The 14113-nt window shown below is 40.8% G+C and overlaps 1 protein-coding gene across 4 annotated transcripts in view; it reads right to left on the bottom strand.

Annotated features, from left to right (window-relative positions):
* The window catches only part of fermt2 (FERM domain containing kindlin 2), a 45087-nt gene that overhangs the window by 6566 nt on the left and 24408 nt on the right, over positions 1-14113 (bottom strand). For all 4 annotated transcript variants that reach the window (XM_057343901.1, XM_057343902.1, XM_057343904.1 and 1 more), the window contains 8 exons: positions 11547-11772; positions 11380-11482; positions 10900-11007; positions 9546-9680; positions 8897-8946; positions 3751-3875; positions 3549-3655; positions 3045-3263 (listed from right to left, as the gene is read on the bottom strand). In XM_057343901.1, the coding sequence (XP_057199884.1) occupies positions 3045-3263; positions 3549-3655; positions 3751-3875; positions 8897-8946; positions 9546-9680; positions 10900-11007; positions 11380-11482; positions 11547-11772 (1073 nt within the window). The remainder of the gene's footprint in view (positions 1-3044; positions 3264-3548; positions 3656-3750; positions 3876-8896; positions 8947-9545; positions 9681-10899; positions 11008-11379; positions 11483-11546; positions 11773-14113) is intronic.

The following is a 14113-nucleotide window of genomic DNA, read 5'->3' as shown; positions in this document are numbered from 1 at the left end:
AAGTTACTCGGAAAAAGTAATTAATTACTAGCTACTAATTACATATTCAATAGTGTAATTAGATTACTGTACAAATTACTCTCTCCAAAAAGTATTTAGTTACTTATTACTAATTACTTTCTATATCCTACATCAACCTTGATTAGTTAAGTGAGTCAAGGATAGGCATGAAAGGGCTCTTTTAATTCATTCAAATAAATAATATTAAACTAAATAAAGTTCTCTTATTAACTGACCAAAGTATTACAAATGTGAGAATTATACATTAAAGCACGGATTTTAAAGTTAGACTTTGAATTTTGATGTCAATTCCACTATTGCACACACATATTCCACAAAGTATTTAGTTTAATTACATCAGAAGTAACTGTAATTATTTTACAGAAAAATAAGAGTAATCCCTTACTTTACTTTTTCAAGGGAAAAGTAATTAAATTACAGTAACTAATTACTTAGTAACTAGTTACACCCAACACTGGTGAGGAGTCTCTGAAGATGCAAACTAGAAATGTTAACAATTAATCAATGAGCGATTAATCGGTCGATTGCAACAATTTAAACGATTATCTTGTTGACTAATCAAACTTAAACACAAATGCATCGGGATGCATATTATGCAGAAAAAAGCGCATTTAAGTGTCCCTGAACTTTGTGGAACTCTTGTGTGTTTTGTTGCATTAAGATTAATTGATTAAATTATGAATAATTTTAAGGATAACTGCCTAATCAGTTCCTTTACTTTCTACTTTCCTTCCTTAACACGTACAAATATGCCACTTTCATCAAATCTTTCACGCAGTACTCCAATCATTATATTCAGGTTTTAAGATGTTAAACTTAGAAAAGAGTCCAAAGTTCAGCTGACAGCTGTAGTTCATCATTAAAGGCAGGGTTAGTTTTTTTTTTCAAAAACGCACCGGGTCGACTATACCAAAACAAATATGTAGCCAATTAGTAGTAAGGGGCGTGTCTACGAGTGCTCGACGAACATTACAGAAAGAGAAAGATGGCAGATAAAAAAACAAAAGAGGAAAACGTCGGCGGAATACAGAAGGCTTACAATCAGGCACGAAGTAGGACCTGTGTAAATATCGGATCAGCGTTTCAGCTCTGGAGAGAACTCGAGGAACAGGAAGGCCTGCGATCCCGCGGCGAGGTTACTTTGTTTCTTCTCGATAGGTGAGTAACATTGTTTCACAGAGCTAATATACATACTGGCTTTTGCTTGAAAATGCTTATGTATCATGTTTGCTTGTTCCTTTAACTTGAGAAATGGTGAACAAACGCACATGCTCTATATTCCACAAGGTGGCGCCACATACACGTCAAGCACTGAAGAAATCTCTGAAATCCCCCACCATCATGACTACATCCGTCGAATGTGTTTACTTTTTCACTTAACTTACACACTGGCTTTAAAGTTCTGACCCATATCATCAGGGAATATCACCAGAGCACACCTTTGAAGGGAAGAAATTGAGCTTGTAATGAGTAGACAAATGTAAAAAACCTTCAAGCTCTTAACGTCGCTCTCACAGCTCAGCCAAACTGCGGTCCCTTTCCAGACAGCCACTCGGCGTTCCCAGCACGCCTTGTTTCCTGTATTCTTTTCCCGCCAGTTTCTGAAGATCCCACCCCAACTCCTCCAGCGCTGAGATGGTGGAGGAGCGATTGAGAAGGGAGGACAGGAAGCCCACCATCCCCCCAGCATCACAGGAGCTGGAGGGAGTCCAGAGGCGCTGTAAGATGATACCAGCGGCACACCGGAGCCTCTGTTGACTCCCACTCAACTGTCCCTCCCTCAATACTTTCACTTTGTTTCTCAATGACCAGCATAAAACTACACCGTCCCACCGAATGCTCTTCCGTCTATGTCATAGCGATTATATTACAAAAAAGGAATATTTTTGTTTTCGTATGGCTTTTCCTTACGGTGTACAGTAGGGCTGTGCAAAAATATCGATACATGTAACATTTTTTCCACGAGTGTATCGATAGTGATACCTCTACTATCAATATTTTTTTTAAATCATGTCATATACATACGGCCAAAAGTAAGTGGAAGCGAGCATGGCGAAAAATATAAGAACGCTTGGAGCTCTCAGAGCTGATGTGTGGGTGTGCTTTGGTTTTCAAAATAAGTCATGGAGTAATGAGTTATATAAAATAAATCTTCTTAGTTTGTGATAACTCCTTATTAATGCAATGTAATTCAAAAGAGTGGGAACAAAGCCCCAGAGAAGGACTAACCCAATGCAAGGTTTATTACAAAGAGAAACGAAGCTACGCTAATTTAGGCAAACTTTCGCATATGACCTCTTTGGACAAATATGAAAAGATGATACAAAATTTAATACCTTGGAAATGGCATTTAAGACTTTTTAAGGGCCTTAATTTTCTCTAAATTTATTTATCAACTTTTAACACTTTTTAAGACACCCTTTTTAACTGTAATTCACCACAACAGCCAAGTGACTTGCGTGAGCCGCCTTATTCCCCTGTGCTACCCACTTGAGGGGCGCAATCCACAGTTTGAGAAGCCAAACCTCTGATCTAAAGGTCCATGCATCGCACATCATGGCCGCTCTGCAGAGGTAAGGGATGTTTTTACACTTATCCTTACAGAAAACCCCCAGTGGTGTACAGCATGTTGTATTTCTAGCTCTACTTTTGACATTTTCTATTTAAAGTATTGTAATATATCGCAAATGTGTATCGTATCGAAATACATAGCAATATATTGTATCGTGACCCATCTATCGTGATATGTATCGTATCGGGAGGCACTTGCCAATACACAGCCCTAGTGTACAGTTGGGTGAAATTCTATATATTATATCCAGATTGCAATTTCTGAGTAATTGAGATATTATACATTTGAATTATATTATAAACTGTAGCTATATTTACAATCTTTGTGGAGCCAATAAACTGAAGACTCTTTCAGTTGAATTCCCTGTCCACCCATACATTCCCTTGGATCTCTGTCTCTCTTCTGTATCCCTCTGTCTCTCTCTCTCATTATGTCCCGAAGCCTCATTTACCTGCTTGTTCTTGTACTTCTTCAGGTAGCGTGGCGACACCAGACACTCGGGGTTAATGTCTGTGGTGATGGGCTCTATGATCTGTGGGTCCGGGTTCAGGTGTTGCATCTTCAGGAAGGACAGAATGTTCTGCACCTCCAGGTTGTAAGAACTGTCTGCCATAGTCTTCCCTTTAGAGGCCAGGCGACAGGCGGCCATCCACTGAGCGTATTGCTTCTCCTGAAAGACAAAAAGGGCGTTGAACACTACTGATAATGACTGTTTCAAGTCTGTTTTAGACCCGCAGTATCAAACTTGTGGAGTCAATCCAGGTCAAACGTCTGTGCATGCACGCAACACCAAGTCTACTCTGCAAGCTAGTTAAGTCTTCATTCTAAGTGCTGCAACATGTCCTCCCATGAGACTATGCTGCAGTGACAAACATGTGCCCATCAAAGCAAAAAACACAGAGGGCAGGCCGAAAACAGTGGTATCACTTTGACAGAGATTGACTCGCTCACTCACCATATCACATCTCAGCCAGATCTCATTCATACCATCCGCTACAGGGATTAGCAGCTTGATGTTGAATTTCTGACCCGAGATGTTCACATCTGGTGTGACTTCACAACCTATAGAGAAACGACAGATGAGATGCGGAGCACATGTGGTAAACAAGATTCCTGAAGTTCATCATGTGTTCAAAGAGACAAACAGTCAGCGTCACCTCTCAGGTTCATCTGGTGTGCTGGCGTGCCGTGCGCCTCCTCGCGAGTCTTGTAACAGGAGATTGTAATGTCCTTGAACGTGCACCAGTACTGCTTGTATCCTTTAAGGGTGAGTTTCTTTGGTCTGAGGTATAAAGCAGAAGTTGGTCAAAATCAATGGATTTTCGAAAAGAGAATGGCAAACAACACGTCACTGCAGTGCATATAAAATTTGTTGGATGCAATCTTTCTGTAAGAAACTGACTGCTAATGCAAACATACTATCCATTGTTACTACCCTGTGTACTGTTGGTCTTTTAGTTGTATTTTTGCGATCGCAGAATTGAACACATAATCAAACGAACTCTGCAAAATTTCTGGCAACTTGCAAAATTTAGATTGTCGCAGATTTTCCGCATAATTTGGCCGAAGACGCACCGTGTGACGTCATCACATCGCGCATTCTGTCAAAACCTGCTCCAAAAGTCAAGCAGAGATACTATAGAAGGGAGATAGAAGGGTCTGTAACACTTACAATTTGCTAACAACATCCATTGCCATCTATTTAAAAAAAACTAGCCCCTGGTCTCCTTTCCTGAAGGCGTTAGCCGTTAAAAAAATGTTTGGCTAAATGTTGCAGGCTAGTGGCTTTGAGTCAAGTCAGCCTCACAGATGTGTGTCACATTCTTAAAGGGGTCATATGACACGGCTAAAACGAATATTATGGTTTGTTTTAGATGTAATGCAATGTGTATAAAGGATTTAAGGTTCAAAAACGCTATACCGTGCATGTTTGTATCTCCTCTTTGCCCCGCCTCTCTGAAACGCGCAGATTTTTTAAAAAGCTCATTCTTTTGTTGTTTTTGAAGCTTTGATTATGTTTTGGGGTTTTTTAACAGTGGATGTTCAATTCTCTAGCTTCAAAAAACGCTTTATATTTCACATATTTCAAGTCTATTGTTCACCGCTGTCCCTCTTCTCACAAAACTACTGGATTTTTTATGGTTTATATAAAATCCATCCTTCCGAAATGCTCTGATTGGTAAAGCTGACCAGGTCTGTTGTTATTGGTTCCCCGCTTAGAGCGTGTGTCTGAAGATGTCCCACCCATACCATATCAACGAGCTTCCGCTTCTCAGGCTGTTGTGATTGGTCGGTCCCCCACTCAGTGCACGTGTATTCATAAGCTCTGGCTTTTAGCTTTTAGCTCCTTCTCACACATTGGCTAAATGTCAGGCTTAAAAAAACAGTTGCGTTTGTATGAGCTCGTTGGACACTGGTGGCTGCATTTGACACCGAGTGGCTGCATTTGACACAGCGCTGTTAAATAGTTAAATAAACAATGGCGCAAACAAGCGTTTGTTAATGTTACAACTAAAAACCAACAGACTGATGAAAATGCAGGACCTTTTCTCAATATGCGACGTGCGGGACAAGGGATGAAAATGCTGTGCGGTACAATGCAAAGCGGGACGGGTGGTCACCCTAGTCTCATGGTGACTTTAAAGTTTTGTAGCACAGGCCAAACAGTTTATAAAAGTATAAAACGTCTGATGTCATAATAAAAAAATATACAAGTGCAGTTCATCCCATGAGAATAGGCAGGTAACTAACAAATGACATTAATGTTACTTTCAGATGGATAAATTAGGGCTATATGCTGTAGTTTTGAGTTTAAATTTCTTTTTTTTCTTTTTTTTTTAAGTTCTGTGTATTTCATTTTTTTACTATACAATAGAGGTATATTTGTCCACATAAATTACTGTAGTATACTACAGTGTTATTTACTATAGTAAAATGCAGTGAAATTCCTAGATAATATAGTGCCCATGAACCTTACTATAGTATACTACAGCTTATCAATTTACTACAAGGGTAGTACAATTTCCTTTAGCAAATACTACAGTATTTATTCGTCTGTGTGTTCAAGTTAATGGGACTTTCATTTTGACGGGTAGTCCGGAAGACGCTTGAGTTTTAGTGTGCGTGACGTTAGCTTCACTCAAATGGTAAAATGCTCATAAAATAAACTCTCAGAGAAACTCTGGAGATTCAGTTTATGTGTTCATATCATCATCAGTGTTGGGCAGTAAAGTGTTACTGTAGTTTGATTAATTTTTTGGTAACGGAGTAATTTAACGCGTTATAATTCCTAAAATAGTAATTAGATTATAGTTCCAAGCCAAGGTAACTATACGTTACAGCTGCGTTACATCGTTGCCGTTGTATCGTTTTATCATTTAAATTGTAAAAAGCAAAATAGCTTTTTCAAAGTCTGGATGCCTGCCTGTCGCACCCGCGACGTCATCAAACTGAAACGCGCCTGCGCGGAGAGTACTACCAAAGCCACTCCATGGAAAGTCTGCCACCTTAAGCTAAAAACGGCCAATGCTATCGCCGCACGGAACGCAGGCAAGGAGACTAGACACCGGATATGATTGGCTGAGGTGCCTCTCGTGATCGATGTTAGCCTTTATGCTCCAATTGTAAGTATTAGGGACCCATACATCTCCCTATCACAAGACAATCTTTGGTACTACCAGCGAAAACATACTCAGCATGGAGAGAGAAACGTATGCGTTCTGTAGCTGGAAATACAATCATTATTTTGAGTTTATTTCTGTCAAAGGCAAGAACATTGTTGTGCGTTGTCGGTCATGTGGAGGTAAGCAAAACCCTCTCTCCCGCGAAAAACAACTTGAAAGGGCAGTACAGCACGGTTAAACTTCTGGAGAAAGTAACGTCACCGGGCACGGAGAGCAATGAATCAACTTCTACTGTCGAGTGCCAGGCTGCTATTAGCAACATGTTTTGTTTTGTCAGACTAGTTTTTGCTGCTCTTACGCCGTTATATTTGTTATATGACGAAGAAATCATCATAAAAAAATGCAGAAGCACTAGTTAAGATATACAAGTTATAAGAAACTAAGGAGAGACTTTTTACATTATGGAGTATGCAGGTTTAGAAATACTAGTTGAAACATATGAAAAAATGTTTTAAATTAAAATGTCACAGAGTTTAATTATTATTATTATCTATGACAGGCTTTAGTATGGAATAAGCAGAAAGAATGTATTAAAACAATTAAAGACGAGATAGAGTACAGCAGAGTATGCACTTCCCAATAAAGTTTAGTCTTGAGAAGGCTAAAGAGGTTATTTTGTGTTTTTGAGGGGTGGGGGTAGTAATGTAATGAGTAATGTAACGAGTAGTGTAACTAATTACTTTTGAAATAAAGTAATCAGACCAGTAACTTGATTACTTTTAAAAGGAGTAATCAGTAATCAGTCATTTAATTACATTTCCAGAGTAACTTGCCCAACACTGATCATCATACAGTGCAGACGCAGACAAAATCCTCGATCACCACTCGTGTAGTATGTTAATCTGTGCACATCATTCACTCAGAACAGCCAGATTACATGTTTAAATAACAAGTTACTTGTCCGTTCGGACAAGTAAAATTCTCACTCACTTGCCCATACAAAACATTCACTTGTCCCGGACAAGCGGTAATGTCGAGCCCCGAACACCCTAGTGACTACTGTCAAAGGTCCAGGTCCAAAACGTAACGCTTCATTATGTAAGGTCTTTATACACCTTTGTAGACATAGTTCTGTTTATGAACTCAATGGCTCAATGCAATCGAGCACAGCCAACTGCTCGGGAGGTTTAAAGTCTGGTGCTTTCAGTATGGCATCATACCCCGGCTGCAATGGCCCTTCCTACTTTACGACTTACAACCGTGTCTCAGGTGGAAGGAATGGAAAGACTGTGCAGCAAGTTCTTATGGAAATGGCTGGGAGTCCCCCCATCATTCAGTGTAATCAACCTGTACCGTAAGACCTCCAAGCTTCCCTTGCCAGTCTCATCGGTGGTCGAGGAGTTTAAAGCTGCCAAGGCCAGGGCAGTCAGTACACTCCTCTCGTCTGAAGACGTGAAAATAAGACACACAAGCAAGACCATCAAATGCGGCAGAAAGTGGAAAGCCCAGCGAGCCGCGATGGAAGCAGAATCCCACTGGAAACACCAGGAAATCTTGGGCGTGGTATGCCAGGGACGCCTGGGCCTTGGACACTACAGTGAGAAGAGGTGGAACAGGGCTGATGCCAGAGCCAGAAGAGGCCTCGTGGTGCAAAGAGTCCGTAAGGCAGCAGAGGAGGAGCGCCAGGTGAAAGCGATCGGACTTGCCTCTCAGGGCCGATGGACGCAGTGGGAACAGGCATAGGAGAGACCGCTGTCGTGGAAGGAACTGTGGCATATCTACCAAGGGAGGTTGAGCTTTCTCCTGCGCTCGGTGACTGACCTGCTGCCAACAACAAAAACATAAAGATCTGGGGCGGAAAGGAAGACCCATCTTGCAATCAATGTGGAGCAGCTTCCTGTACACTGAATCACATCCTGATCGGTTGTCAGAACCCACCCTCTTCTTTGCAACGAGCCTCCGACTGGGAGTTGAGAGTGGACCTGAAGAGGAAGCTTGTCTTCCCACAGTGGCAGTGACCTCCCTCTGACCAGATATGGTCCTACTGTCCAGGAGCATGAAAACCATCATAATTGCTGAGCTCACGGTGCCCTGGGAAGAGAGGCTAGCCACGTCCCACCCACGGAAAAAAGCCAAGTACCAAGACCTGGTTGACGAAGCTGTTGTAAAGGGTGGCATGCAACCAGCTACCCTATTGAAGTTGGCTGCCGCGGGTTCCCAGCAAAATCTTCAGAGGATGGGCCTGGAGCCTAAACAGCTGAAGAAAGCCACCAGGGACATAGCTGCAGCAACCGAGTCCAGCTCAAGATTGCTGTGGCTGAAGAGAGCCCAAAGTTGGAATCCTTCTGCAGGTGAAGGCTAGTCAGTCTTTGCTGCCCCACTCAGGCGAGGTGTTCAGGTTAAGGGGTGAAACACCTGAGATCCCCATGTGGAAGGGTTCCATCAATGTGGATGCTCCAAGGAATACCATCTCGGAAGACGATCCGCATCACCATAGTTAGTGTAGTTCCTACAGGTGCAGCTTGTGGCAAAGCATCTCTGATGTTTACTTCACCTTTATTATATTGCATTTCTGTCAATAGATCCTCCAAAAAAATTCACACTGGACTTTTAACAACCACCCAGAAAACCTTGCAAACAAAATCTATTATAAAACACAATCTGTTAGTGTTGAACTCACTTGAAGACTTTCACATAGTCGGCCAATTCAGGAATAGATGTAATGTCACCCTGAGAACAACAAAAAATGCAATCAATAACAATAACATGCAAAATGTGGCAAAAACACTGTTGCATCACCATTACTGACAAACCTTTCTACAGCTGTCAGACAGTTTAAGCACATCATATATGATATTTTGCAGAGTTAACATTCCGTTTCCTAAAATGGTAAGAAATCTAAATCTAACAGTCGTCTGTGTCATTATTCGATTTTATAACTTGTGTTGATGACACTATTAACGATGGTTTTTCACTTATGGAAGATAATTTCTGTTGAGCCCTGATGATAATTAAATTTGTCTTCCATTAAGTAATTGCATTTACTGATAAATGGGTGTGTCGCTAAGGACTGCGTGTGTGTGTGTGTGTGTGTGTGTGCGCGCGCGTGTGTGTGTGTGTGTGTGTGTGTGCGTGTGTGTGTGCGCGTGTACGGACGAGACAGTTCCGCTGACCTTTCCAGTCAATTGTTAGAAATCACACAGAACATATTGGAACAACTATAGTGTCATATTGAATAAATGCATTATCAGAGTTAAACATATTTAATCACATTTGTTATCGTGTTGATGTTGACAGCATTTGTACGTGTGTGCGCATGTGTCCAGTACCAGCGAGTTGGAAGTCTTTCCTCCCTCCAGCGTGATCTCGAGGTCTGACAGAGCAGCGTCCACCTCATCCACCTCCTTCTCGCTGTTGTTCATGTGATTGTCTGAAGACATGATGGACAGCTTGTTGATGTGGTACTGCAATGAAAACACGAGCACAAAAATCATCAATGCTGTATGTCCTGCTGACATCAGGTCCCTGCGGTTCAAAGTAATGTGATGCATACGATTGAATCAAAGGATCCAGTATGTACATTTGCATGTGCGTTTGTATTATATCAATTTTGTGATTGTATAAACACATAAATCTCCATTTGTTTTTACATTTTGATTTTCTGCAGTCACTACACCAGATCTAAATCTTCACCGTATCAGCTAAAAAAGCCTGTGACTCAATACTGCTAATTAAAATGTGCTGTCAATGATATTTATACAATGGTCCCTCTGGTACTGCAGTGAACAACTGGCTTTAGGGATTACAGAGGCTTATTACAGTCATACATGTAGTGCACACTGATGACAGCTGCAGCTGCACAGTCTCTGTGCTCAGGAGTGGGTAGTAGGTGAATGATGTACCATGTACCCCCACAGTTAAAGACTCACTATACCTCTAGAGAGCTGGCATCTAAACTTAGACCTGCTGAAGTTTGACAGCCATGAGCTCTTCTACCCAGATACACTGTCCAGAGGCTAAGCGGACCACATCTCCACTGACGGGGAGGGACAGCCCTGACTTATTTAAACACAATCTACATAAACAGAAAGACTACACCAGCTCGAGAAACCAACACCTGCAAGCTGCTGTAGGAAATGATGGGTGGTCCTTTTGCCCGACCCCCTCAAACATACACCCACTCTATATATACATGATGTGAAGACAGTGAGGCGTCGTGAAGTGTTGTCACTCAACATTTATGTGGGGCTGAAATAGCTGGGTCTTTAGCCAAGAGGGCAAAGCGCTGGAGGATATACACACAGCGGCCAAACGTCGGCATACTGCGCTGAACCCTAGGCACAGCGCCCATCCATTTCATTAATGGGGAGAGGACCTGAGTGAAGACTGCAAGCTGTCACTTCTCAGGCTTACACAGCAATACTACGAGACAGTGCCATTAAATATATCCGGAAGAGTTTTTAAACATAATTGAAAAAGAATGAATTAGAATGAAGTTTTTTTTTTTTCATTTTTCAAGGAAACTGACTCTGCGCTCCAGGCTTTTAATGTCATTATCTGTGACCTTCACTGAGTGCAGTTAAATTAGCAGAATTAGTAGGAATATATTTGTTTATTTTTTTAGAAAAATACATTTGAATGTTTTTTAAAGACCCACAGGTACCCTTGTACATTGCAGTATACCTGTAGAGCGGCAAACATCATCATCTCTTCCTCAGTGCATTCGATCTCCTCCAGCAGGATGGCCCACTTCGCCTGTTCGTACAGCTGGTTCACCCTGATGGCATCATACTGCAGAGGTCAAAAGAATGTTAACATGTTAGCGTCCAGCTAAATTGAGAAAAAGCACTCAACAACCGCTCCACTTGTTCACAGAATGAGTACTGCGCATATTTAACGCAATTCAAATTCATATTTCTACAGCGCTTTTCACAATTTTTATTTCAATTTTCAGTCAAGCGTCAAGAAAACAACTTTACCCTCAATTTATCTCCTCATCGTATCTTTATTTATTGCAACATTTTGTAATAGATTTATTTCCTTAAAAACATATCCATTTAATTATGTTAATGTCTCCACATCATAATAGCTTTAAGAATAATGCACTGAAATGCAGGAGAATCATGAACGTGCGATTCATGTGGAAATGTGAAGCACACTGACCTTAGGATTGAGGTCAAAGAAGCTGTGATACTTGAACCGCAGTAAAAGCACCTCATTCTCCTTCACGTCCTGCTCCATCAGTGATCTCGAGGAGTCCAGCCACCTTCACAAACACACTGTTAAATATGACCCATGAGAATGTCTGTAGAGAGCAACTCTACACTCACCCCTGGTTAATCTTGGCCTTGTCCAACAAAGACTGTGGTTTATAGAGCTTGACCACAATGTCAGGTGAGGAGATGGGTTGGCTGACAGCGAGGATGCTGGGATTGCCCTCTGACAGCGGGCTGTCTCCGAACCACGCTGTGGTGGGAGACAGAGGACTGCCGTCCCGAGAGTCATAAGTAGGGGTCATGGTCTTGCTGTAAAGTCCAGGACTGGAGTAGATGCTTCCTGAAATGAAAAAAGACCATCAGTGATGACCTCACACAGCCGCCACAAAATCCACGTGACGAAACTGACATAGAGCTGGGCGGTATGGCTGTGTCATTTGGTGTTGTGTTTTTTTTTCATACCGCCCACCCCTACACAGATGACTGAACTACACAAACCGGTGTCTGAATAAATGTTGTTCACACAATCATTCACATGACTGCGCTCCTCTGATCAAGGCAGCATGCAGATGCACACTAAAACACAACCCAACTCTGCCAATGCACAAAACAGCAGCCAGCACAACCAGCAGCATGAAGGGCCTGGAGGTGAATGACATCCTATAAACTCAGTGAACTGACACCTTAGCATTCACGTGAATCTCTAGCTGTTATCACACAGTACATTACAGTAGTGTAGGATCATTCATCATATCTCTGTAACTGAAGAGGTACGATGTTAGCTGCAAAGCGCACACAAGAGATGTATTCTTGCCATTTAATCCAGCTAAACTAACCAGCACCATGTAATAGAACTGAATGCAGAGGTCTCAATATGACCTTTAGGAAAAAAAATTCAACATGTCGAGGTCATCAAAACATCAATTCAACATAAACAAAAAGTTAGGGTTAGGGTTATTTAAATGAGGCTCATTTAAATCTCGGGATAATCATTAACTTTAAAAACAGGAGATTTTAACGTAGTAGGTAGTCACAAATGTAAGGAAATAGTGGTTTGTACAGGCAAGAAGTCGCATTACATCTTTAAAAATCAACCACATTGATTTCTTTGACCTTACACACAACATAGTTTATTAAAGTCGGCATGAAATGGAAGTAGCGAGTGTCTTTATTTCCGTATCGTGACGTATATCCGAGTGAAAAATGTAGGGCGGGATTTAATTTCGTTCATCGAGTACTGATTTGGATCATAGAAAGTTGGACGTTGCCAACAAAATGGAGTCCGATTTGTAAGGCAGGCAGTCATTGAAGCCCCGCCCTCGCGCCGTTCCTCGTGACCAGAAGTGAAGAGAGGTCGTTTAGAGGAGGGAAGGAGGTTCTGGTTTTTGATTAAAGATTACAAGAAAAATAATTAGGGCTGTCGCGATAAACCGACGATAAATATCACGTGATTTATGCACAGCTTTCGAGCTGCATCCGAAAGCCAGAGGGCGCTCTCGTGCGGAAACTCCAAATACGCACTGCAGAAGAAGACCATAACACATTCTAGAATCTAGGAAATGCCTATAGACATCTTTTTTATCACTGATCCTCAAGCCTCATCAGGTATTTTTATGATAATAAAGTATATTTATAATGATCATGTTTGACGGGTGTTGCTTTTTCAAATGCACATTATAAGCAGTGTCGGGTGTAACTAGTTAAAAAGTAATTAGTTACTGTAATTTAATTACTTTTCCCTTGAACAAGTAAAGTAAGGGATTACTCTTATTTTTTCTGTAATTTAATTACAGTTACTTCTGATGTAATTAAACTAAATACTTTGTGTAATATAAGTGTGTGCAATAGTGGAACTGACACCACAACAGTCTAACTGACAGTCTAACTTTAAAATCCTTAATGCTTCAATGTATTATTCTCACATTTGTAATACTTTAGTCAGTTAATAATACTACTTTATCTAGTTTTATATTATTTATTTGAATGAATTAAAAGAGCTGTTTCACGTCTATCCTTGAATCAATTCTAACCAAAGTTGATGTAGGACATAGAAAGTAATGAGTAATAAGTAATTGAATACTTTTTGGAGAGAGTAATTTTTATTTTTATCTAAAAAAATTATTTTTTAGAAATTTAATAACATTTAATATGATAGTTTTTGAGGGGAGTTTATTAATCACATTCACATCGAAAGAGACTCGCACTGCTTTTAGATCGAGCAGCATTTCCTACTGATCCCAGAGCCGTGCTTCACGGACAAGCTACGCATTAAAAAAAATATCGACACATTGCATATCGCAGCCAGCTTGATTTCAATAGGATTTAGTGGTATCGCGATAAAGTATCGTACAGCCCTAAAAATAATGATGTGCACGATAAATAATTGATAATAAATACTGCAACACTGTGTAAAACAATTTAAATGATCATGTTTAATTTCATGCCGTGTTTAAAACCATTTAAACATGTTCTTATTATTCGTCCCTTTCCAATTTAATACATGGCGTTACAATAAAAATCAGGTGTATGCACAACAACAATGCCATGCAAATGAAACGTCTTTTCCATGCTTGCTGCTCAACAGATTTGACAGTTTAGACGCACCATTACCATCACATTGTTTATTCACCGTCAAACCCCCCGTCCCCAAAAAAATCACATAGTTACACCACACATTCTTC

This window comes from Triplophysa rosa, linkage group LG10 (assembly GCF_024868665.1).
Source record: "Triplophysa rosa linkage group LG10, Trosa_1v2, whole genome shotgun sequence".
NCBI classification, from domain to species: Eukaryota; Metazoa; Chordata; class Actinopteri; order Cypriniformes; family Nemacheilidae; genus Triplophysa; species Triplophysa rosa.
Note: the sequence above shows the minus strand (reverse complement) of the source record. Positions and strands in the feature narration are given on the sequence as shown.